The 21,706-nt window shown below is 53.1% G+C and overlaps 5 protein-coding genes across 5 annotated transcripts; 3 read left to right on the forward strand and 2 right to left on the reverse strand.

The window, feature by feature from the left end:
• The first annotated feature begins 1,293 nt into the window (after nt 1-1,293).
• On the forward strand, nt 1,294-4,794 carry SMAC4_05019 (uncharacterized protein). The gene is made up of 4 exons (XM_003352857.2): nt 1,294-1,516; nt 1,798-2,016; nt 2,324-3,120; nt 3,206-4,794. The coding sequence occupies exons 3-4, from the start codon at nt 2,346-2,348 to the stop codon at nt 4,087-4,089; spliced, it is 1,659 nt and encodes a 552-aa protein (XP_003352905.2). The 5' UTR covers nt 1,294-1,516; nt 1,798-2,016; nt 2,324-2,345; the 3' UTR covers nt 4,090-4,794.
• Nucleotides 4,795-7,184: 2,390 nt separating this feature from the next.
• Nucleotides 7,185-12,516, forward strand: SMAC4_05018 (uncharacterized protein; the record flags this gene model as incomplete). Its single annotated transcript, XM_024655395.2, has 1 exon — nt 7,185-12,516. Exon 1 carries the CDS (start codon nt 7,357-7,359, stop codon nt 12,514-12,516), a length of 5,160 nt encoding a protein of 1,719 aa, XP_024511289.1. The 5' UTR covers nt 7,185-7,356.
• Nucleotides 12,517-13,445: 929 nt separating this feature from the next.
• SMAC4_05017 (uncharacterized protein) lies at nt 13,446-14,534 on the reverse strand. Its single transcript, XM_003352855.2, has 2 exons — nt 14,128-14,534; nt 13,446-14,055 (listed from the first exon to the last, which is right to left on the reverse strand). The coding sequence occupies exons 1-2, from the start codon at nt 14,136-14,138 to the stop codon at nt 13,548-13,550; spliced, it is 519 nt and encodes a 172-aa protein (XP_003352903.1). The 5' UTR covers nt 14,139-14,534; the 3' UTR covers nt 13,446-13,547.
• Nucleotides 14,535-15,438: 904 nt separating this feature from the next.
• SMAC4_05016 (uncharacterized protein) lies at nt 15,439-16,946 on the reverse strand (the record flags this gene model as incomplete). The annotated part of the gene is made up of 1 exon (XM_003352854.2): nt 15,439-16,946. Exon 1 carries the CDS (start codon nt 16,882-16,884, stop codon nt 15,439-15,441), a length of 1,446 nt encoding a protein of 481 aa, XP_003352902.1. The 5' UTR covers nt 16,885-16,946.
• A 725-nt stretch (nt 16,947-17,671) lies between these two features.
• Nucleotides 17,672-20,807, forward strand: SMAC4_05015 (uncharacterized protein; the record flags this gene model as incomplete). The annotated part of the gene is made up of 4 exons (XM_066090220.1): nt 17,672-17,727; nt 17,817-17,872; nt 17,931-18,035; nt 18,088-20,807. The coding sequence occupies exons 1-4, from the start codon at nt 17,684-17,686 to the stop codon at nt 20,805-20,807; spliced, it is 2,925 nt and encodes a 974-aa protein (XP_065945499.1). The 5' UTR covers nt 17,672-17,683.
• Nucleotides 20,808-21,706: the final 899 nt, after the last annotated feature.

Here is a 21,706-nt window from a genome sequence, read left to right on the forward strand (position 1 = left end):
CAGCGCCCAAGCGTGCGGGGCCATCTGGAAGCTCGGTCCACCTGTCGACCAATCCGGTGCCGGGAAAAAGTTAATGGGCAGTCGACTTATTAATAAACTCTGGGATACGGCGTCGAAAGCCGGCTCGTCGATGTTGTTTATTTTTCGGTGTCGAGTAAATAAGTATCGTTTGTGATAAGAGTCGAATGTAGAAGTGGTAGAGTGGTGAATTACTCGTACTGTCTGGGGAGGGTTCGAGCTATGACATCACGCTTCAATGACTGGAGTGAAGCCCGTCCAGCTCGAACTGACCAGAAAATAAAAAAGGGGCATCTTGAAAATCGAAAGGGGTTAATGTGAAATAGTGCAGTGTGAAAACAAATCATGAATGGTAGCAAACAACGGAATTCGTTGTTGCACCACAAGGAGAAATTGTTTGGGGCGACGGGAAGGGGGAGGGGTTGTTGCTGCTGGCTGCAGGTCGGGTCAGTTGTTGTCGAGTTGAGCAAAGCATCCAAGTGAAGAGTGTGTCTCCCGTCCTAGAATGGTTTTCGTTCGTGGGTGCAAGTGCCTTGAAGGGAAATGACAGTGCTTGGTGTGGTGTTGTCATCAAATCAGATGCAACTGTGAATGGCAGTCAGCGAGCCTGTGATGGAAACCGCTTGGCTCTTGCTCGAATCGATAGAGTAGCACAGTGCGTCTTTCATCAGGTACTAAGTACCGCCCACAACCCGGCCTCCATTCGGGTTGCTGGCTGGAGTTCACCTTGTGAGTGAAGGTACATGGCGATGATTTGGCGAGTGTAAACAGTAACACTTGTCCGCCCCAGAAGAAGTTTGTCGGGGAAGCCATGTTAGTCAGGAGAACACTGGTCGACGCAGGGCAGCACCTGGTCTTCGAATAGGAATCCGAAATGCGTCAAACGTAACATAAATAGGCAGAGGTATGGAGATTCAGGACCTCGCTTGGAGTGGTTAGTTTCGAATGGCAGAGGATAATAGAGTAGAGATATGCTTGACGTCGTGATTGCTATCGATTTCTAGCGTTAGTAGCTTGGGAGATTCTCAGTTTCCGTGGATCTCTCTTTGTTGGGAGAGAATCAATCCCAATCGTAAAGCGAGGTCTCTGCATTTCCCGATTCACTCGGATGGGAACCGGAGACCGAATGGAGACTCCCCCGGCCGGAGCACTTCAAGGCGGGGGCGGAAGGAACAAGCATGGGGTCACGGACCTCCGTCCAGACAACCACTGGTTAAATATGCTTACATAATGCAGCCAAGGGTGCGTCGATTAGGTAGTCCCGCCCACCATCCCGCCCGCCCTCACTACAGTGAACACCCACTTCTCCTAATCACAACCACTGAACTCCATTGCTTTCCACCCCTCAACATCACCGATACACGACACCCGTTTCACTGACTCGGACGAACTGTTGATTGTTGGCTTCCTTTGTTTTAACATTCCCATAGCTTCTCACTGTTTTTGCCTACAACCAGTCCACCGGATATCCGCACGAGCCAGACTCGGAGCCTAGAAGGTGGGTGCTTAGGATTAGCAGCTGATTGCCCCCTCAGTTGTATGGCTTCATTTCCTCCCCCTCCTCCCTTCCTCCCGCCTCCCAACCATGCTGTCGCCTTCATCCCTTGATGGTATCCCGATGATTCAGGAGCTGTTGTTGTTATAGACGATGTGGTGGCAATTTCCGGGAGAAACATATTTCCACTACAACCAGTCCAGGCGTAGCACCGAGAACACGACTGCCATGACGTTTCCCCTCCTTTTCCCGAGGCTTCGGTGCTGATGAGTCTTTTTGGGCAGAAAGGGATATATCGAAGCGACGTCGGCGCCCACGTTTTCTTCCTTTTACAACTTCCCAAGATATTTCTCCGGATTGCAGAACTCGCACAAGCATACGAACTTATAACGGCCTGGAAATCCCCTCGTGGTTGACGCATTCCCGTGTCAAGTGCCTCGGCGGCTGGCACTCCTTCGAAAGTTGATAGCGTCTTGTCTTGGGTACTATGTGATATCCTGAAGGTACGTTCGTAGGCGCGCGCCTTCCACACTGCAAGGCCTAGTTGGATTGTTTTCCCAAGGTCGCTTCCCAGAAATACGTGGCATGAACAAACGGAGTCTTGTCTTCTTCGATCGAGTCCGCCAGCTCCCTCCCGTCCTAACCCCGCCTCTCTCTCTCTGTCCCGGTCCTGCACTCTGCCTTTCTTCTCGTCCCGCCATTCTTTTGTTGTTGTGTGGCACCAATGCTGGCCTTCTTAAACGACATCTTCCCACTCATCAAATGGCTTTCATTGTCGTTGCTAACTCGTTTGCGCTTCGCCTTTAACAGAGCACTCGTGCAAGTTACAAGAATGTCATCCGCCGATACGGTGTCGGTATCATCCGCATACCGAAGCGAACGAAGAATCCATCCCCTGCCCAAGAGGTCCCTGAGAGACCGTTTAACCCCCGAAGCCGCGGAGTCGATCCAATACCCCCCAGCACCTTCGATCTCTACATCGCTGTTCCCGAGTTTGTATAGCATCCGAGATGACGAGCAGGACCAGAGTTCAACCCCTCGCGAGCGAGTTACAGAGGTTGCCCCCCGCCAATCAAGAAGAGATGGTTCAGTAGCAGAGGGTGGAGGATATACTACTGCGTCGAGACAGGGCATACCGGACCGTGGTCACGAGGACGGAGTGTCTAACTCCTCAAACCGCAGGGGTCATCAGTCACCGAGGAACGAAAATGAGGGGAGATCGGTCAATTCACAAGCTACTGTCTCCGCAGCATCAGCAGTCGATGGGTATGACTCCTTCGAAAACACAAATAACAAGAAGAAGAGGAAGATCCCTACAGCGGGTGATGCGGCTCTTGGCGGGGTTCACGTTGGCATAGATGCTGGTTTCGGAACCACGTCTATCCAGACGTCTGAAGGTCACGGGGAAGCAACCTCTTCGAGCTCGGCATCTCAGTATGGTTCCGGAGGCTATATGCCAGGCTTGCAGAACGTCCCCGGTCCTGGAAGAGGCAGATATGGCAGACCGCGTAACGGCCGAAGCCCGCTCAGGCCCTTATCGGACTCGAACACCAGCTGGCTTGGAAGAGGTAGGAAACTGCGCTCTGTTCCATGGTCATCCAGTTCAGGTAAGTCTACCCACGCTTTATCCTAGCCACTCTGCCACTTGTCGAGACGTTGTTATGATGGAGATGCTGATTGTAGCTCTTGTAGCCGAGAACCAGGGGATCATATCCAACGCCATTGCAAATGCAGAGAAACTGAACCCACCGACGGGGGCTGAAAGTACAAGTCTTTTGCAAAATTCACTGCCGCCGAAACGCCCTGCGTCCGCACAGTTCACGTTTACCGCTCCCGGTCCCAACGCACTCTCTTGGCCTGGCGCTGATCGACGAATCAACATGCCGACCCCGTCAACGACTAGACAAGGACAGGAAAATTGGCAGCGTGTTGCTCCTGGAAACCAGCCAGGTAATGGTCACGCTCTTCCTTTGGCAACAGGTGCCGCAGGGAAGGAAACGCAGGGCAAGAGTGGTGCCGGAGGCCAAGGGCAGCAAGGCCCAGCGCCGAAAACCACAAGGAGGAGTGCTGCTAAAGAGTATGCTGCTGCGGCCAGACAACGGCGCCGTGAAACGCAGTTAAAGAATAAGCGCCACCCTCCCAAGCCTGAAGATATTTGGATCTGCCACTTTTGTGAGTACGAGTCGATCTTCGGCCACCCCCCTGAGGCTTTGGTCCGTCAATACGAGATCAAGGCCCGCAAGCAACGCCAGTTGGAGCAGCAGCGGAAAGCTCAGTGGGAGAGGCTCAAGAAGGGCAAACACAAGGGGAAGAAGAACAGCAAGTTGCCTACCAAGGGTCATGATGGAGTCCAGGATGCCCATCAACCTTCGGGCGGTCACGGTGCTCCGATGAACTGCGACTTTTCTCAAGGCACTCAGAGCGAGGAGTACTTTGACGACGACGACTGCGAGGAAGACGACTACGACCCAGACGAAGATCTGCCACCAGAAAACGGAATAGAAGCCGAGCGACATGAACGTGTTCCAGATCACGTTCCCCGTGTCTCGACGGTACCTGATGGGGGCGGGACGTAGCCACGGCTTTTGTGGCGGTGCCACCACCCTTCCCCCATTTCCTTGTAATATTAGTTTGCAGCAATATTAGCGTTGTTTTATACCCTGTTCTGGATTTTATGATGATGAGGGAGAGGAGGCCCGATGCGAGAGAAGAATGTCAGGGTGGTCACAACGACTGGAGATGAACGATGGAGGAGCGATTCTGGCACTTCGGCGTCATACTCGTTAGGGATCGAGACGCCTTTGACTATTGGTGCGAAACTTTTAATTAAGAGTCTGTAGCCGTTTCGAGGCCAGACGGGTATTTGATGGTCCGGCGACATAGCGAAAAACAAGAGGACGAAGAGTGTGGATGATATGGCTGGAAGACAGCAGGAGAGACTGAACTGTTACAACAACTATCCTACCAACGGCATACCACTTACTCGGTCGGCTCACGGAATTTCGAAACAACGACCTACGAGCTACGATGATAATTGCTTACCACACTTTAACACACGAGCTTTCTGTTGGTATACAGCTTAGTATCACACTACCTATCAGCAATGCTAGCTACTGGTAGAGACAGGGAGAGAGAGGACAGCAACAAATGTACCTACGCTATTGCAAAATGCATAGAGATAGATAGAGGCCTCAATAGGCAAGAGAGCACACAGATAATATTTAGAAAACGAAAACCATACTTTGGTCTTGAATCTGGCGATGTGGCAATATGTAATCCGTGTAATACCACCAAATATGTTCAGTTAATGGTGTCGTTAAGCCGAGGCCCGGCACTATACGGCGTTTTCCGAGCGATGACGGGAATCAGGTCCCCAAGTGGAGACAAACGAACGGGAGGAGCTCCCGGTTCCCGTTGGATGCCGATGATCGCCAAGCCTAATGTCAGACAAAACCCCGCCTGCCGAAGTCCCCCAGGCCAAACAAAGCCACACGAACGAACGTCAGACAAAGACATACTTTATTTCGAGCATCTAGGTAGATAGATTGAATGAATGATGCGGCCTGTGTGCTGGCTGGGCTGGCTGGACTGAGTCAAACCTAAATCCGAACGAAACGTGTTTGACGGGTTCTGAAGCATTTTACAAATACGTTTTTCATCTTTCATGTCGAGCAACCGCAAAAACCAAAGTGATTCCGCATTCCCTAATTCCCTATTTGGAAAGGCAAGCAGGTGAGATGGAGTTGTTCTGATCACAAACGGGGATGGCACTTGTTGGACACTGAGGATAACAGGCCAAGGCAGTAAGGCACAAATGGAAGCACAAGCATAAACAAGGCAGATCCGCGCATATGTACTGATTGAAGGGGACTGGAGAAGGGGACTGGAGAAGGGGACTGGAGAAGGGGACTGGAGAAGGGGATCAGGACGGGGTGCAAGTCATCCCATCTTAACACTTTCGGCTTTTAGGTCATGCCTAATTCTCGGGAATTGGTACTAGAAAGCAGTTAATGCAAGCAATTAGTATAATCAATCAATCACATTGTCCTTACCTACTGTATGATGCCATACATGATGCTTAGGTCGATGCTTGTTCGATGCACGGCAGAGCACGGCAGCGCAGGGCAGCCGAGCCGAGTGCCGTTATGTACACTAAAAGTTACACAGGGAGAAAGCATATCAAGGTCCGCGGTCCAGAAAGCACATGCTTACAGGGGAATGGGGACAATGAGTGCGGTGGGAAACACAGAATCCCAATTCCCCAAAAGAAAGTGACACTGGGCACTGACGCATGCATTCATTCACGAATTGGGATTGTTGGGTGTTTTTGTGAGAGTCTCAATTAGGTTTAGCGCATTTACCATGCGCAATCCCTTGGTCTCCGGTTGGTCCTCTTTTTCAGGCTCACCACGAGTCGACAAGTCGACGATGAGACGATTTGTTGACAGAAGTGGAAATCAGACGCGGGAATGTGGCTCCAGCTACAGCTGGAGCGCAGTTCGATGCCCAGGCCCATTGTTTTGAACGTGACAGACCCATTCAGGTGGTTGTGGAGTTGGACAGACACGGACACGGCGATACACGCTTTTTATTTTCATTTTTTCAAGATCCATCCATCCCGGCGTTCCCATTTCCCAGGGCTTCCGTTGATACCTAATTCCTCATCCGGGGATCCCATGCGTAAAAGGTAAAGCTATTTGCTGCTGTGCCGTCGTCATCGTCACCCTCCTTCAGCTCATCAGGGCTACACTACACTACAAACAAGTTCCAGTTTTTTGTTGGAACGGCAGACGACGGGACTCGGCGGGAACGAGATTCGGCTTTTGTTCGCTCCAGTCCGGTTGCAGTGGCCTTTGACCTTCCACGCATTCATCGATCCTTCCCTCCACTGTGCAGACGGAGAGAAGGACGCTGCTGCACACTGCAACTGCACTGCGACCGCAGCTACCGCACTCCAACTCCCGTCCTCCGAGCGTCATCATTTCTTTCTCGATACCACACTACCCTCGACGACCCGTTGTCCTCCTTTTCCATGCAGTCCGGCGCTGCCACTCCCTCCAGTCTCAAACAACGACAACCAGCACACCCACCACCATCACCACCTCCACACCACGCAATCATCGCTCCCACCTACACGTGTCGTCGCCGACCTATCTCTTCAGTCCCGTCCCGATAAACCCTTTGCGACGACCGACCAACGGCTCAGCTCCCTTCAATCTCTCCTTTTTCTCGCATCCGACAGCCGACCTCAGGTCCCTCCACTAATTCCTCGATTGCGCCCTATGAGAAGCCTCGCTCGGTAATGAGCAAGATCGCCAGGTTGGTGATGGCTTGGAACACGAACACAGAGACACCACCACATACCTACATAGCGACGACAGCGACATCCAGGTAGAGGTACGAGAAATACTACCTGTCGAGCTGGGGAGGATACAACATTTCAAACAATGTTCGGCAGCTCGTGGAGGCATCGGCCGCCCAATCCGGTATGTCGTCATTGGCGTCCTTTTTCTATTCTAGACCTCCTTTCGGCCTGGTCCTGTCCCCCGAGAGACAGTGAGACAGTGCCCATTTCGATCACCGTTTGTCTTTGTTCGCGATGCCATGATTCTGGATGTATGACATGGTGGTCGGCGCGCGCGCTTGCAATTACACTTTTCCTACACTACTACTAGCTCGCTCCACCGGTACCAGCTGCTGCTTGTTCAATTATCCCTTGTTTCTCCATTCATTCCTACCTTCCCCATGCTTTCCGCGGATACCCTATGGTCCCCGTCCCGTCCAGTCCGATCCAGTCCAGTCCAGTCGCGAACAGGAATCCCGATTGCTGACTGCTAGATTCCATGTCGCGCAATAAACAGCCATTGACCGCGGCGACTGCGAATCCCAATGCTGCCTCTGCCGCCGCCGCCGTCTTCAAGCGCAATGAAGCTCAGCAAGCCTCGAACCTGTCGGCCGCTGCCGCCGCCGCCGCCCTCCGTGCCCGACCCATCACTCCGACCAATGTCGCCGAAATCCAGACGAAGCGCACCGTTCGGCGCAGTGCCTCCGTGGCATCCACACGTACGAACCCCGATACCCGCGGAAGACCAAACCTACGGCGCAGTGGGAGCTCGAGCTCCATGACCGAACGTACCTTTCGAAGCCCCAGTCCACACCGACCCGATAGCAGAAACTCCAGACGTCGCCAGTCTCAGTCCATCGAAGAGCTACCCCCTGTTCCAGCATTGCCCAAGAGTGTGGCCACGACCGTTGGAATGACGGGGACGAGCGCGGCCCAGAAGAGTGCGCACCGCAGAACACAAAGCCTGGGCGTCGAACGCGCCCCATCACAGAAACTGGGGACGGACGATGGCCCAGCTTGGTTTGGGCCCGCAAAGGTGGGAGACCTGTCAAGCGTTCGGAAAACGGATTTCGCAATGGCAAGCCCTCCATCGAGTCCACCCCAGATTGCGGTGCATCAGGAAGATCGGCCTGAAAGTCGGGCGTCATCCATCAACTTCTCGTATCCAGCCCGGGTTAGGGTCGGCTCACCGCCAGTATCCCCGGCTGATACCCGCAGCACCACCGACTTTCCGGCCCAAGATTCCCAATCGGCGGTCCAGCCCCAGCGGTCAAGGGGTTCCCTATTATTAGAGGCGGGGACCCCATCCTCCACTCGACCGCGAGCTTCCTCCGCCTCCGCCGCTGACCAAACATTGGTCTACGATCCCAACTCCCGCCGGATGATCAGACGTTCCGACCTCCTCGCCGTTGAACACGCCATCGTAGCAGCATCGCAGCAACCTACTCGTTCCAAGAAGAAGAAGCATCCACCCAAGGCTGGGCAACACCTCGCACAAGGCACCGTGGGTCGTACTAAGAGTAACGTCCCAACAAGCGACCAGACCGGTAATACCGGCACCGCTATCACGACAAGGACAGCTCCACAGGTACAAGCACCAGCCCCTGTTCAACAATTACCAGCAGCACAAGTCTCGCGACAGGAGACTCAAGAACGGTCACCCTCACGATCTCCCGTAATTTCTCCAGCTACCCAACCACAGCCGACTGAACAACCACAGGAAGAGGACTCGGACGTCGAAGAAGAGGAAGAAGTCATCACCGATCACCATCACCCAACAACATCAACACCAATGGTCGTAACTAAGGATGGTCGCCCAATGGTGAGGAGGTTGCCATCCATTGTGAGGGAGGAGCCGGAGGAAGAGTCAGAGTCAGATGAGGCAAACACATCGAGGGGCTCTAGTGCTCTCGACTCGATACCATCTCGACAGAGGATAGTCTCGCATACCCGCTCGCAATCAGAACAACATCCAATACAGTCATCTTCCCAAGCTAGTCAACTACCAATACGGGCAGCTTCAGTGTCTCAGAGAAAGAACCAACCTCACCGGGCTTCATCAATAAGCCCTGCTCGACAAGCACACTTTGGACCTGTTCAGGATACTCTAACTGTTAGGCATTCACCACCACCCCGATCAGTCTCCCCACGAAAGTCGGCTCTAAAACAGACCAGCCCCGCCCGCGGCCCATCGCCCTCGGATCTCTCGTCGGAAGCCTCATGGAGTACAGACCGGCCCGTGAAACGGAAGAAGTCCGTGCGTGTAAGCTTCGATGATGAAACCCAACCAGCCATCACCGTCGCCGAACCTGCCCCTAAGGAGCGATCGATCTCACCACCTTTGGCTAGCCCTACCGGTATCCGTCGATGGGCAAACGTGGACTTGTCGGCAACACTCGATGATGAGGAGACTATGAAGCCACGGCCGGCGCTTCCCAGCTTTGGCAGTGTGAGGAATGTCAGGAAGCCACAGTTACAGGAAGCGAAAGAAGATGAACGACCGCTTCGACCGATAGGAGATGTTTCTTACACTGCGCCATACACAACGCCACTTCCCCTGAGTCCTGTAGCTGAAAGTTTTGCGCAAAGCAGTGACCATGCTATAGGTGGCATGCTGCAAAGGGAACGCGAGGAACGGGTACGAAGTCCAGCTAATATCTCACGGTTTAGAGAGCCGCTTCCACCGGTGATTACGTCGGTGGAGGGAGGTGGATATGCTAGCGATGACAGTGACGGGTCGACCAGTCTTGCGTCCGAGATGACAGGCAGCTTATACGACTATCCGAGTTTCATGGATCCGCCACCACAGCCGCGCCGCAACTCGCTATCTTCACCACAAGTATCTCCAGTCAAGACGGCCTTTCAGAATGGCAACACCCCCGCTATCCACTCAATGTTTACTCAGGAGGAAGCTCGGCGACGGAATAGTGCTCCGAATATCCCGGTTATCTCCTTGACGCAGCCAACTCCCCCAGTGAGCCAGAACGACACGCCCAAGTTCTTTGTGGAAGTCCCCGGTGGGTTTCCCGAAGACTCGGATACGTCCAAGAGTTCGGCCACTGGTGTCGAACAAGCTACTGGACAACAGACAACAGGCACTCAATCACAGCCGGTTTCGGAAAGCGAGTCGGATGACTCAAGTGTATACGCTGATGCCTATGAGGATCTTTCCGAGGCTGAAGGGGAGGGCTTTCAGTCACTCAATGCTGTTTTGGACTTTCCTGGAGCCAACAACTCCTACCAACAAGATACATCTGACACTCCGTCGCCTCTCGATCCGCCACGAAGTCTTGTACCTGCACTTTCGACCGCCACGACCGCCATTGGGTCTCACTCCGGAGAGTCGCCTCAAGAGGACGACTGGGAGCGGGCCAAGGCTTACTGGAGGAGTCTTACAGCTGAGCGACGAGCACAGCTGGAATGGGAAGCCAAGGAGGATGCCGGGATCGAAGGTGACAGGGAAGAAATGAGCGCACCGGTAGAGAAGCCTAGGAGGAAGAAGTCGGTTGAGAGGAGGAACTCCGAGAGGCAGGCTTTGGCTGTGCAAATGGCTCGTCAGATGATGCTTGAGCAGCAACGACAACAGCAACAGCAACAACAACAACAACAACAACAACAACAACGGCAACAGAAGCAGCAGTCGCGTCAGGAGGAACAACCCCGGAAGAAGAACACCAAGGGGAAGGCAAAGGAAGCGGCCGCCCCTGCCCCTGCGCCAGCTCGCGTGATCCCCGATCGTACCTATCAGATCAAGCCAGGCACCAAGTGGGAGGAGCCTGAAGTTCCCGTAGCACCGATGGCATCGACGATGACGATGCGAACTACTATGCGCAGTGCGCCTCCTCAACCCAAGGCTGCCCCCGTGAACGATGGACCTCGACTCCGCAAATCCCTGCGCTCTGAGCCTCCGGCCGACCGCCGAGCATCTTACCCAGATCCCGGTCCGGTCCCTGCAACATCTCAACTCACGAAACGAGAACGTCGTGCAGCTTCGGAGACTCCGGCTCCGGCTCCGGCTGCGACTCCCCGAACCTCTACAATCCGCCTAGCAAGCACACATCAGTCACACATTAAGCGCCGCGGCTCTACCAGCAGCGAGAGCAGCTTCAAGCGAGCCCGTGCTAGTTCAGCCGGCGGAGGCCTTTCTGCTGGCGGCTTCCCGAAATCACTCCGTCCGAACTCGCCAGCTGCTGGATCCGTAGATAGTCGCGGAAGTGGCACTAAGCTTCTCACCTCTTTGCGAGCTATGACGCCTACCAACTCAAACTCTAAACTTGACACGCCACCCTCTAGCAGGGGGACTATGGGTTCCGGCACAGGTATGGGTATGGGTATGCGCACCACGCTGCGTGACTCTGCGGCGAACATTGGTGGAAGGAGAAGTCCCGGTGGCATGAAGATGCCTACACTGGGAAAGAAGGGAGGCGCTGATAAGAAGAAGAGGACGTCGACTGGAACTAGGTTCTCCAGCCGGTTCGGAGATTCGAGCGATGAGGAGGATGCCGGGAGTTCCAGCAGATTTAAAAGCCGTTTTGACGAGTCGAGTGATGAAGACGAGGTCGTGCCGCCGGTACCGGCGGTTCTATCCGGATTGAAGGGTTCGACTTCGGCGCCTGCAGCTGCTGCTGCTCGGAGTATGGCCTTGGGCACTATGCGTGACAGACAGGTGTCGATTGTTGAAGAGGAGGAAGGGCGATATGTTAATAGTAATGGTAATGCGCGTGGTAGCGTTGGATCCCTTGGTGGTCATCACAAATTGTCGAAGACGGCGAGACTCGGTTCTGCAATCGCGCCTCCGCAAGCCGACAACGACGCGGCAGCTGGAAACGAAGAACTTCGCCGTACCCGCTCCGGGCGCGGTCAGATCTTGCCTACATCTCAGACGGCTCCTAATGTTCAGACTTCGGAAATTCCCGCCGCCGCCACTACCGAGCAGCACCGCCCTAAGCGAGGCCTGATGTCCGTTTTCTCGCGTAAGAAGCATCACCATCAACACGTCCAGGAAGGTGCCGACGCCATCGCTCGCCCGGAAGCCCCAGTGGAGAGTGCTGCGAGGAGAGACTCCAAGCTAGAACGGAGCAAAGCCGAGTTACAAGGGCTGAGGAACCAAGGCCAAGTCGATCAGGATCAGGAAGTCGATGTTGCCGAGGAAAGGTTGCGGACTCCCGCTACCATCGACACCATGACCACCTCTGATATCAGCCCCAGAACCCAGCCTCATCCCCGACTCCAAAAACGGGGATCCAGAATGCCTAGCTTCTCCCTCCCCGGCCGAAGCGAAAAAGCATCCCCGCCACCAGTCGAAGAGACCATGAACGGAGGCGGCATCCCTATGCCGGGATTTATTAGGAGATCCGGCACCACCACTGATGTCAGAAGTGGAAGTCTCGGCACGAGGTCCATCAGCGGTGGATCTGGTTTTGCCCCGACGAATGGTGGTCCGTTTGCTGCTACTGCTTCTGCTGCTGCTGTTGCTCCAGGACTGGGTCCTAGGAGGGCAAGTACCGCTACTGCTTTGTCCGCAGCTACGGGCGCTGAGACGGCACTGCCTGAGAACAGGTCTGAAACACCTACCGGCGAGAAGGCAAAGAAAAAGAAGTTTGGTGGTGCTTTGAGAAGGATGTTTGGACGGTCGGATAACAATAACGGTAGCGGGTAGTGCTCTGCTGCTGTTTCTGGTCTTGCCGTTCGGAGAAGTCCTTCTTTGCGGGTGCCTTCTTCTTTAGCAAGGGTGCGGGGAGGAGCAGGGGAAAGAAAAAAGTTGAGGAAGAAGCGGACGTGGTTAGGGTTAGGGTCGGGGTTGGATATTACGGGAAGTACAGGACGGTCGGGAAGAAAAAAAAAAAAAAAGAGGATCAATATGAAGTAATGGATTTGAAACGTTCTGGATTTTCTTCTTCTCCTTTTCGGGGTTTTATGTTTTATTATACCACACACATTCCCCCACATATTCGTTTTCAGACGGCCAGGGCAGGAAAGTCACTTGGAGGGTCAGAGCAGGGCGGGTCAAGAGAAAAGAACAGAGGAAGGATCGAGTTGGAAGGCACTTTACTTTTCGTTTCTTTCCTACTACACTACTACCGGCGCGGCGCGGATGGCTTTCTTTATCTTATCTTTTTCTATACCCCTACAAACGATAGAGCAAGCAAGCTACAAGCTACACTGGGAGGATGGATGGATGGAGGATGGAGGAAGGCGGACGAAAAGTCGGTTTACACAGTCGTTTTAAAGCAAGCAAGACAGGCAAGCAAGCATGGCAAGCGAGCGAGTAGTTTAGTTAATGTTTATTCTTATTGAATTGGTTATCTTTACGTCTTTACTCTCCTTTGGGTCGTGCCTTTGCGAGAGAACGAATGCGCTGGACCAAGTTTGGGTGTGTTGAGAAGTGTCTAAACCGTCCCAGGGATCATCACCTTTCCCTTCTAACGCACTCTATACTACGCCTTGAAGAAACCACAGCAGTCGGTATCCAGGTTTTGATACTCTCAAATTTCTGTCTCATATCTCTCCGTTCGACGCTGACCCGACCGCTCGCAGTTGTTTGCAAAGAGAGAGCTCTTGAACACTCCTTCCCTTCCTTTTCTTTACCTTCCCTTCCTTTTCTTTACCTTCCCTTCCTTTTCTTTACCTTTACCTTCCCTTCCCTTCCCAACCCAGTCCTCTCCTGCCACAGGGCCATGAGTCCTCCCTCTACTTCCCATTCAACCAACTCAAATAACAGTTCCACCCAATACTAATCACATTAACAAACAACACCCGATGATCCAGCGGGACCATCTTGAAATTCACCAGCTGCACAAACGGCCAAACCATCCAATTCGTGCTCAACGCCTCCCAGTAATTCTTCTTTAACTTGTCACCCACATCCGTCCCCTCCATGACCGCCATGGAACTCAAAAAGATGCCAATAAACGTAGGCGCAAACAGGCCCTGGTCGGCAGCGACACGGGCTAGGATCGTCTTGTTCGCCGAACCGGGGATCACCACGTGTTTCTGCAGAACGCGGAACCAGGTTGTCGCGGCGGGGCCGAAGACGGCGCCGCCGTAGAAAACCATTCGTCCCGTGCGGGTGACGTCGTGGTTGGAAAGGCCGCGCCGGTCGACGAGTTGTTGCGCGGTGACGTCGCCTACGCCGAAGAGGATGGCTGTGGTGATGGATTGGGTTAGGAGGGGCCGGGCGGCGAGTTTGGCTTTGTACCTTTTTTTGGTGTTAGAAGAGAGAGGGAGGGGCAAGTGAGAGGGTAGGTGAGATGTGAGGGAGGCGGCTTACCAGTTGAGCATCTTGGCTGATTTCTGAGGTATGTTTTTGGGCGGGTTTGTTTAGGTAGGAGCTTGAAGACTGGACTGGTTTTTGTCCACGTCTTTTGAGTTGTGGTTGGATTGGGCTGAGTCGAGGGTATTTGAGTTTGGAACCCAAAAAGACGAAGTGGTGAGGATGAGCAATGACCAAGTCGAGCAAGTTTGAACTTTGAAGTGGGTTGATCAACGACCAACGACGACGACCAACAACCAAACAGAGCTGCCAAGTCTAGAAGGTCTAGTGAAGGTGAAGATGAATGACCAGACCTGCTTGTTTATCTGCCCGCGGGATCTCAGAGCAAACGAAACCCTCTTGAGTGTTGGGATGGAAAGGAAATCAAGTAAGAAAAAAAGATGAGATGAGAGTTTTCGAATCTCAAAGTCTCAACACTTGATGTCTTTCACTTCTGTCTTGCAGCAGAAGTGAGGTAACAACGGAGCGGTTATCGCGGCTCAAACAGATATCAAGACTTGGCAGTGGTCCGTTGGAATCGTTTCTCCCACTCAACCGAACTTGATGACTTGGAAGATTTCGATCGTGGCGTTGTCGGTTGTTGCCCGGTGGTATTTTCCTGAGAGAGTGAAAAGACAAACCAAATATTTACGAGAAGGTGTACACTATGGTAGAGAATGAAAAAAAAGAGACAAAGTCTCAGATCAGTTTCAGAGTCCTGGGGAATATTTGGGCCAGCCCCGAATTTTCAACCTGAGTGCCTGACAAGAGAGAAAAGCAATGAAAAATCCAGCAGCTGGTGGTCCCTGATCATCATTCATCAATAACCAGCCAAACGCGTCGTCAACCCCTCAAGATGTACATTATTATTTCCTATAATCCGTTAGACCCTTCAGGCGTCAGTGGCGGTTTATAGGGGGGTTGTGAAGCCCCACGACGCTGTCACAGGCTGACGGGAAACAGCGAATGGATTCGGGGCAATGTTCCCCGGCAAGCGGCAACCCCTTTTACTCCACATTATGTGGGGGTGCTTAGGTTCAACTGAACATCAACTTTGAACGGCAGTTTCTGTTCAACCCATCTGTGGTGACATGACATCATGCTGGTTGTTGGGGATTAACACAGTAAACGCCAGCGAGAAGCATATGTTAGGTATGCCTTGTCGAGTTGTTCACTTGAGGGTGTGTGATATTCTCTGTGTCGGGCCATGAGGCGGATGGTAAAAGACAAGACAATCAGTGAGAAAAAGCCCGAGTCGTTCAAAAAAGTTGAATATGTGCATTGGGTATCTGGTATTATGAAGCTGAATGTCGCGTATGTGCTTGCTCCTCACTCATATCCTCCACTGCCTTTTACTCTGCGTCTGCGTATTAGCTCCGCAAGCGGCACGTCCTCTTCATCTCCTTGGCCATCATCGTATCCGGTCGCCGTTCCAACAAGCGGTACTGACTCGGAGACTCCCTGGCCTGGATGCCCATAGCTCTCCTCCTCATCCACATCAACACCATAATCCCAAAGCGTATCACCCTCGCTATTCCTCCATCTCCTGCCCTGTTGTGGTGGTGAGCGGGGCCTTGAGCGTTGCTGCTCGTACCCCTCGTCCTCCTCCAACTCAGCCATGATCTCGTCCTCTTCAGACGAGTGCTGTCTTCTTGATCTCCTCCTCATATCCTCATGTTGCCTCCTCTTAAACGCAGCCTTCATATCTTCGGAACTTCGGTAGTATTCAACTTCCGGCCTTTCAGCACTCAGGTTCTGCATAGCACCGGGCCACTTTCCCCCAGCACCGGCCCTCTCCCTGCGCAGCTTCTCCGGGTCCGGCGGCGGCCACATGCCCACCCGATCATTAAACCCATTCTCCTCATACTCCCACCCGATGCCCTTCCACGGCGCCTCATTGTTGATCATTGGTCCACCGCCGCCAACCGGCAAGAACCACCTCAATAAATTCCCTGTCCCCATAGCCTGCGCCATATTCGTCCAAAACCCATTATCATACGGAAACTCGACCCTAACCGGCACGAACCCACTACTGGCGCCATCCGCGCCCCAGTACTCATCCCCATCATAGCTCCTCGCCAACAGGGACTCATGTCTCTCAGCCTCCCACTCCTCAATCATCGTCTTGCCCAAGACCCAGCTGCGCACGGTAGTAACCAGCAACACCGTCAGCGCAAACTGCGTCGCGAACCACACTATACTCAACATCGTGCACCCCAGCAGCGCGCCCACTGAGGGTCCGAGGTACGCGGGCGTGTGTCGCTGGTCCCAGAGGCCGTAGTATAGTCTTGCCCAGAGAAGTCGAGCAAAGTAGACCAGCGCGGCGTTGGTGTACACCAGGAACCGCAAGAAGTGCGGGAAAGTTTGCAAGGAAACGCAGTTGCCTGTCCATGGACAGTGGTGGTCCATGCGCGGGATGCATCGGGCGCAGTGTCGGCAGTGGTGGGCGCGCGGGGGTTTGGGGACGTTGCACTTTTTGCACCATCTTTTGTTCTGTCCTGCATTTGTAATGTTATTCTCCTCTTTTTCTTTCCGTGGAAACTGGTACCGACCGGGATCGACGGTGCAGGCTTTGTAGTAGGTCAGCCAGAGGCAGACGAGGAGGGTGTTGAGGGTTATGGATTCGCGACGGGTGAGAGGACCGGGAGCGAGGTCGGAGCTGGTGTTGAAGAGGTATTGCGAGAAGTAGCCGAGGAACACGATGAGGGCGCAGACGGCGGGGATGGCGAAGCGTGAGAGACCGCGGGCGGAAGGGCCCGTTTGGAGGTTGGTCATCTTGACATTGTTCTTGGGGGGTGTTGTCGGGCGGTTGTTGAGGATATCGGTGGTGTTTTTTCGGCAGAGGTTTCGGTAGGAAATGGCGTCGGGTGGAATCAGTCAGTTGAAACCGTGCTTCTAGGGATAAGCTGATGTTGAACGAGTGTCGAGAAGTTAAAAAATTGCTGAAGAAAAAAAGAAAGCACGAGGCTGCGAAAACGGAAGAAGGGGTCAGGTTCCACGAAGCTTCGATGGAACACTTCGGGTTGAAGTTGGGAATGTAACCGAACTTTGGGGAGCCGCGGATGGTGGAGTGGCGGAACGTCAGAGGTGCAGCCCATGCAGGTAATTAAGATGTTAGTGAGTACATCCTTTTGTCTCCCTTTTAGGTGCAAGAGTAACGTGTCCCTTAGCAGTAGCTTCCCCGGCCGCCCCGGCAGGCAGATGTCAGGAGAAAGAAAAGGGGGTCATATCCCCGAACTCCAGGCTTATCCCAGGCTTCTGGAGCCACCCAACGGAGATCTCATTGGCAATGGAAACAGGGGCTGAGTTGAGATTCAGTCCGTGAATTCTGTCAGTCAGCGGAGTGCTATTCTACCTCTAGTCATGGAGTTTCCTTTTCTTTTCCCTCTTTCTCATACTATCGTCATGTCAGCTTGTTTCCACTTGGGAGAGCATGGGTTGATAGCACTATAATTTCTCTTTTCAAGATATCCCTACCTAGTATTTCGTACTATAGACTTTTTACTTCCAGCCTTTCGTTAAACAGAGTTTTGCATTGGAGTTTTATAACAAACAAGTTGCCCCTTTGAGCTCCATGGCGTCCGGGGCGACTGGAGGGTCACAGCTCTCGGCGTTCTGGTGAGTTGAAACGGTTGATGCCGACAATCTGCATGAAGATGCATGCATACAGCAACAAACATATACTAACTCTCACATGTCTTGATTAGTGCCGTGGCTTCCTTCCTTTGGCTTGGTCATAGTATAGAAAGTCACCAATTAATAGGTAAGTCCAGGTACTCACATCATGTTACACAACGGATACCTACTTACACATGGAACAGAACAACCACGAGTCTCATCCATATTAGTCCTTTTGACAGCCGGGGCTTTCTCTTATGCTGCCAGTTACTTTTGGCAATGGCTTCCCGGTTCCAACGGGAGGTTCGGTAAGTTGACAACCACTTCGGATCCATCGACATCGATACTGACCTTAAGCAGATGATGAAGGGGGTTCATTGAGACCTGCTTCTTCCAGCCTACCGAAAAGGCCACGACGATATTTCCTGCCAGTTCTGATAGCAGCCATCATCTTCAGACTCGAACTCTTCCATCGGGTGACGGCGGGCTTGCAATGTTCGTCTCCAGGCATCGAAGCCTTTCTTCCTTTGGTAATTCTCTTCTATGAGCTCTTACCAGGTCGGCGGGCCCGTGTAGGCCCCTCGACCAAGGATTCCGAGGAGGAAAATGACCTGGGACGAACAACCTTTGATGATGTTGCGGACTGGGTTACCGAGTCCAAGCAATCACTCACAATTTCCACCCTTTTCATCTCCTTGGGCGCCTATCTCGCCTCTTCCCAGGACATGAGGTCGAGTTACATTTGTGCCAGCTTCGACAATAGCACCCTTGTCCGTTCACTGCAATGGCTTGGTCTCCTGTTGGACGGTGTCATTGTGATCCTACTATGGCGCGTTCTCGCTTGGGCCAGGACCAACAAGAGCCGTTTGATATCTCTGAGTGTGGTGTTTCTGGCCTCAGCAGTCGGCAGCGGTTTGCTGTACACTTCAGTCCGTATGTTTCTGCCTTCTGTGCCGTTAAGCCATCACTTCAAGGGTATCGATGCCTTGTATGTCTTTGATGTTGTCACGGATGGCTTTGCCGTTGCCGTCCTGTTCGTTTCCGCAAGTCTTCTGACTACCGAGAAGACACCGCTGTCTCTTGTGGGCATCTTCACCTTCATCTCCGGCCTCGCTGTCGGATGGGGCAAGCTGAAGCTCACCGGAGGCGCTGAGAATACCATGCACGGCGTTGCCTATCTCGCCGTAGTCCTCATATGCTTGGGTACATCGATCTTTGTTTACGCCAACAACATACAAAGAGTGGTACTTATCCATCGCACCATCGTGGTTACGCTCATGTTCATCTCGCTCATCTTTGCCACTATAGTCGCCATTTCCAACAACAGGAACGACTACTTGTTCGAACACCCTATCGAGACAATGATCTTCAAGGCCCGGACCAGTGCCGACAGGTACTTGACTCGTGCCGCATCGAGCAAATCTCTCCCGGTTGCCGTGAACGAGTACAAAGCTCGCTATGGAGGGAGGGATCCGCCACCAAAGTTTGATGAGTGGTACAAGTTTGCCGTGGATAACAAGTCACCTATCATCGACGACTTCGACCAGGTGGCTCACGATATTCGCCCGTTCTGGGGAATCTCGCCCAGCAAAATCAGAGAAGACATCCAGCGGGTGGTCAAAGAACCGGGCATTGCGTTGCTCAAAGTCGCCAATGGCACAGCTTCCCACAGCTTATCTAGAGATTCCGAAAACGCATTGGTCATGGATGAGTTGGTCAAGATGGTCAACAAGTTTGCAAAACACCTTCCCGACATGGAACTTCCCATCAACTTGGATGACCGGCCACGAGTAATCACCCCTTGGGAGGATGTGAAGAGGTTTACCGAGAAGGCAAAGCAAAAGGGATTCGGCAGCAAGTTGCTCACCAAGCGTGAAGGCGAAGTCGGCGAAGAAACACCATCTGCCCCCCTTGGCATCCAACAACCTTCATCTATATCCGTCCGCAAATTCCAAGAAATGACCGCCCTGACCTGCCCGCCCGGCACCGCCACCCGCGCCGGCATCCACTGGGACGTCCGCGACTTCTGCCTCTCCTGCGTGCGCCCGCACTCAAAAGGGGCCGGCATCTTCCTCGCCGACTTTGCCGCTTCGCAATCCATCTGCCACCAATCCGACCTCTTCCACCTGCACAGCTTCTTCTTCACCTCGCCCGCCGTGCCTCCCGTGCGGGATCTGGTCCCCGTCTTCAGCCGCTCCAAGACCTCCAGCTACAGCGACATTCTGATCCCCATCCCCACGCTGGACGAAGTCCTCAAGAAGGCCAACACCCAGCCGGACACCAGCGATTTCGACATGAAGACCCCCGCGCTCTACTGGCGCGGCGCGCAAGCGGAGCCGGTGACGGATGAGCTGCTCCGTGGCGGCCATCAGGAACGGCTGGTCCATATGGTCTCTACCAATTCTTCTGCTTCTTCAGAAACCCTGATGCTAATCCCCCAAAACGAAGTCCGTTCCCGTGCCGCTTATGAACGCGTGCCGACGTCGTTGCTTAACTTCCTCTTGCCGTTCGACATTGGGTTTTCGTCCGTTACCCCGTCTTCCTCCTATCCCAGCGAATTGACAGCCACTCTACCCGCTTCTTCCAACCCCTTGTTAAATCAATATCTTTTAACCCTCGACCCTTCCCCAGAGTCCTCCTCAACCTCAGCTTCAGCTTCAAGCAACCACCCAACATTCCTCTCAACCCTCCGCTCCACCACCGTCCCCCTCTCCTCCACCTTATTCAAGCACTGGTACACCCCCCGCCTTCAGCCCTACCTGCATTTCATCCCCATCGACATCCGCTTCCACTCCTTGCACGCCACCTTGGCGTATTTCGTGGGGCTGAAGGGGAAAGCGTCAGCGGCCGATCGGTTGGGAAATACGAGGGGAGCGATGATTAATGGGCGGGAAGTAAGACTGAAGAGTAGGACGGAGGAGGCGAGGTGGATTGCGGAGCAGGGGATGAGGTGGGCGAACAGGGCGCTGAGGAGGGAGGATGAGGAGGTTTATTTGTTTAGGGTAATGGCGGAGTGGGGGAGGGTGGTTAGTGAGGGGAGGGAAGGTATGAAATATGTGCCGAAGGAGGCAAAGAGGTAGAAGAAGAAGGATGGGAAGGAGGGGGGGAAAGAGGCGAAGAAGGTTGTGGGTTAAGACTGGAGTGGTGATAGGCAGTTACTGGGGGATGAGTAATGTGTGGTTGCGAAAGTTGCGAGAAGATGGAATGGTGATTGTATATAGAAGTTGAATATAGTTTTTATGTCGAAAATAGGGGTGCGAGTTAACTTGCATGACATGGACACTGCCTAGCTCAAACCGTACTCGTCAGGTCTAGAAACGACTAGTCTGACCCTGTGTTTTCACAGGCAAGCAATAGGTCACCGGTGGCGTTTCTAGCCCAGACGAGTATGATGAACTCGAAGACAATGTAATTCCAGCAACTGAAGGTATATAACCCTGCATCGCCAACCCCTCTCTCACACCTCAACAACCAGCAGCCTGGAACAAAGATTACATAAGATCATAGGCACTTTTGGGCAAAACTCGGGATCCCGTCCGATCTCCTCTAGATAAGCCAGTGACCGCCAGACTAGTAGTTGGTTCGGTGACGACCGGCGAATAACCTGGTGTTGTATGTCTTTCTTTTTGCCTTTGAGACCGTAAATGATAAATGGTGGTTTGAACCAGTTCAGGCAACTTGCCCCCGTCAATATCCATCATCCAAAGTCGCCGACATTCTGGTTCAGAAACCGTTTGATTGGGAGCACCTACTGTTCATTGACATCCATCCGAACAAGCAGGAGTACGCATTAAATGGATTGGATGCCATTACCAACCAGCATACATATCCTTATTTCTGTAATCAAATCATGAACAAAAATAGATTATGGATAAGATCTCTCGAGTGTTCAAATTCGGCGAAGTTGTTCATTCAGGAACGGACGTTGAACCAACGGGGCATCAAGAATTTATGATCGGCCAAGGGTTAGTCTAGAGGC

This window comes from Sordaria macrospora, chromosome 1, assembly GCF_033870435.1.
Source record: "Sordaria macrospora chromosome 1, complete sequence".
Taxonomy (NCBI): domain Eukaryota; kingdom Fungi; phylum Ascomycota; class Sordariomycetes; order Sordariales; family Sordariaceae; genus Sordaria; species Sordaria macrospora.

Bases quoted from the DNA above. Each gene is read 5' to 3' on its own strand.
- SMAC4_05019 (XM_003352857.2), top strand. From the start codon at position 2,346: ATGTCATCCGCCGATACGGTGTCGGTATCATCCGCATACCGAAGCGAA. The intron at 3,121-3,205 runs GTAAGTCTACCC...TAGCTCTTGTAG, and splicing joins TCCATGGTCATCCAGTTCAG to CCGAGAACCAGGGGATCATA.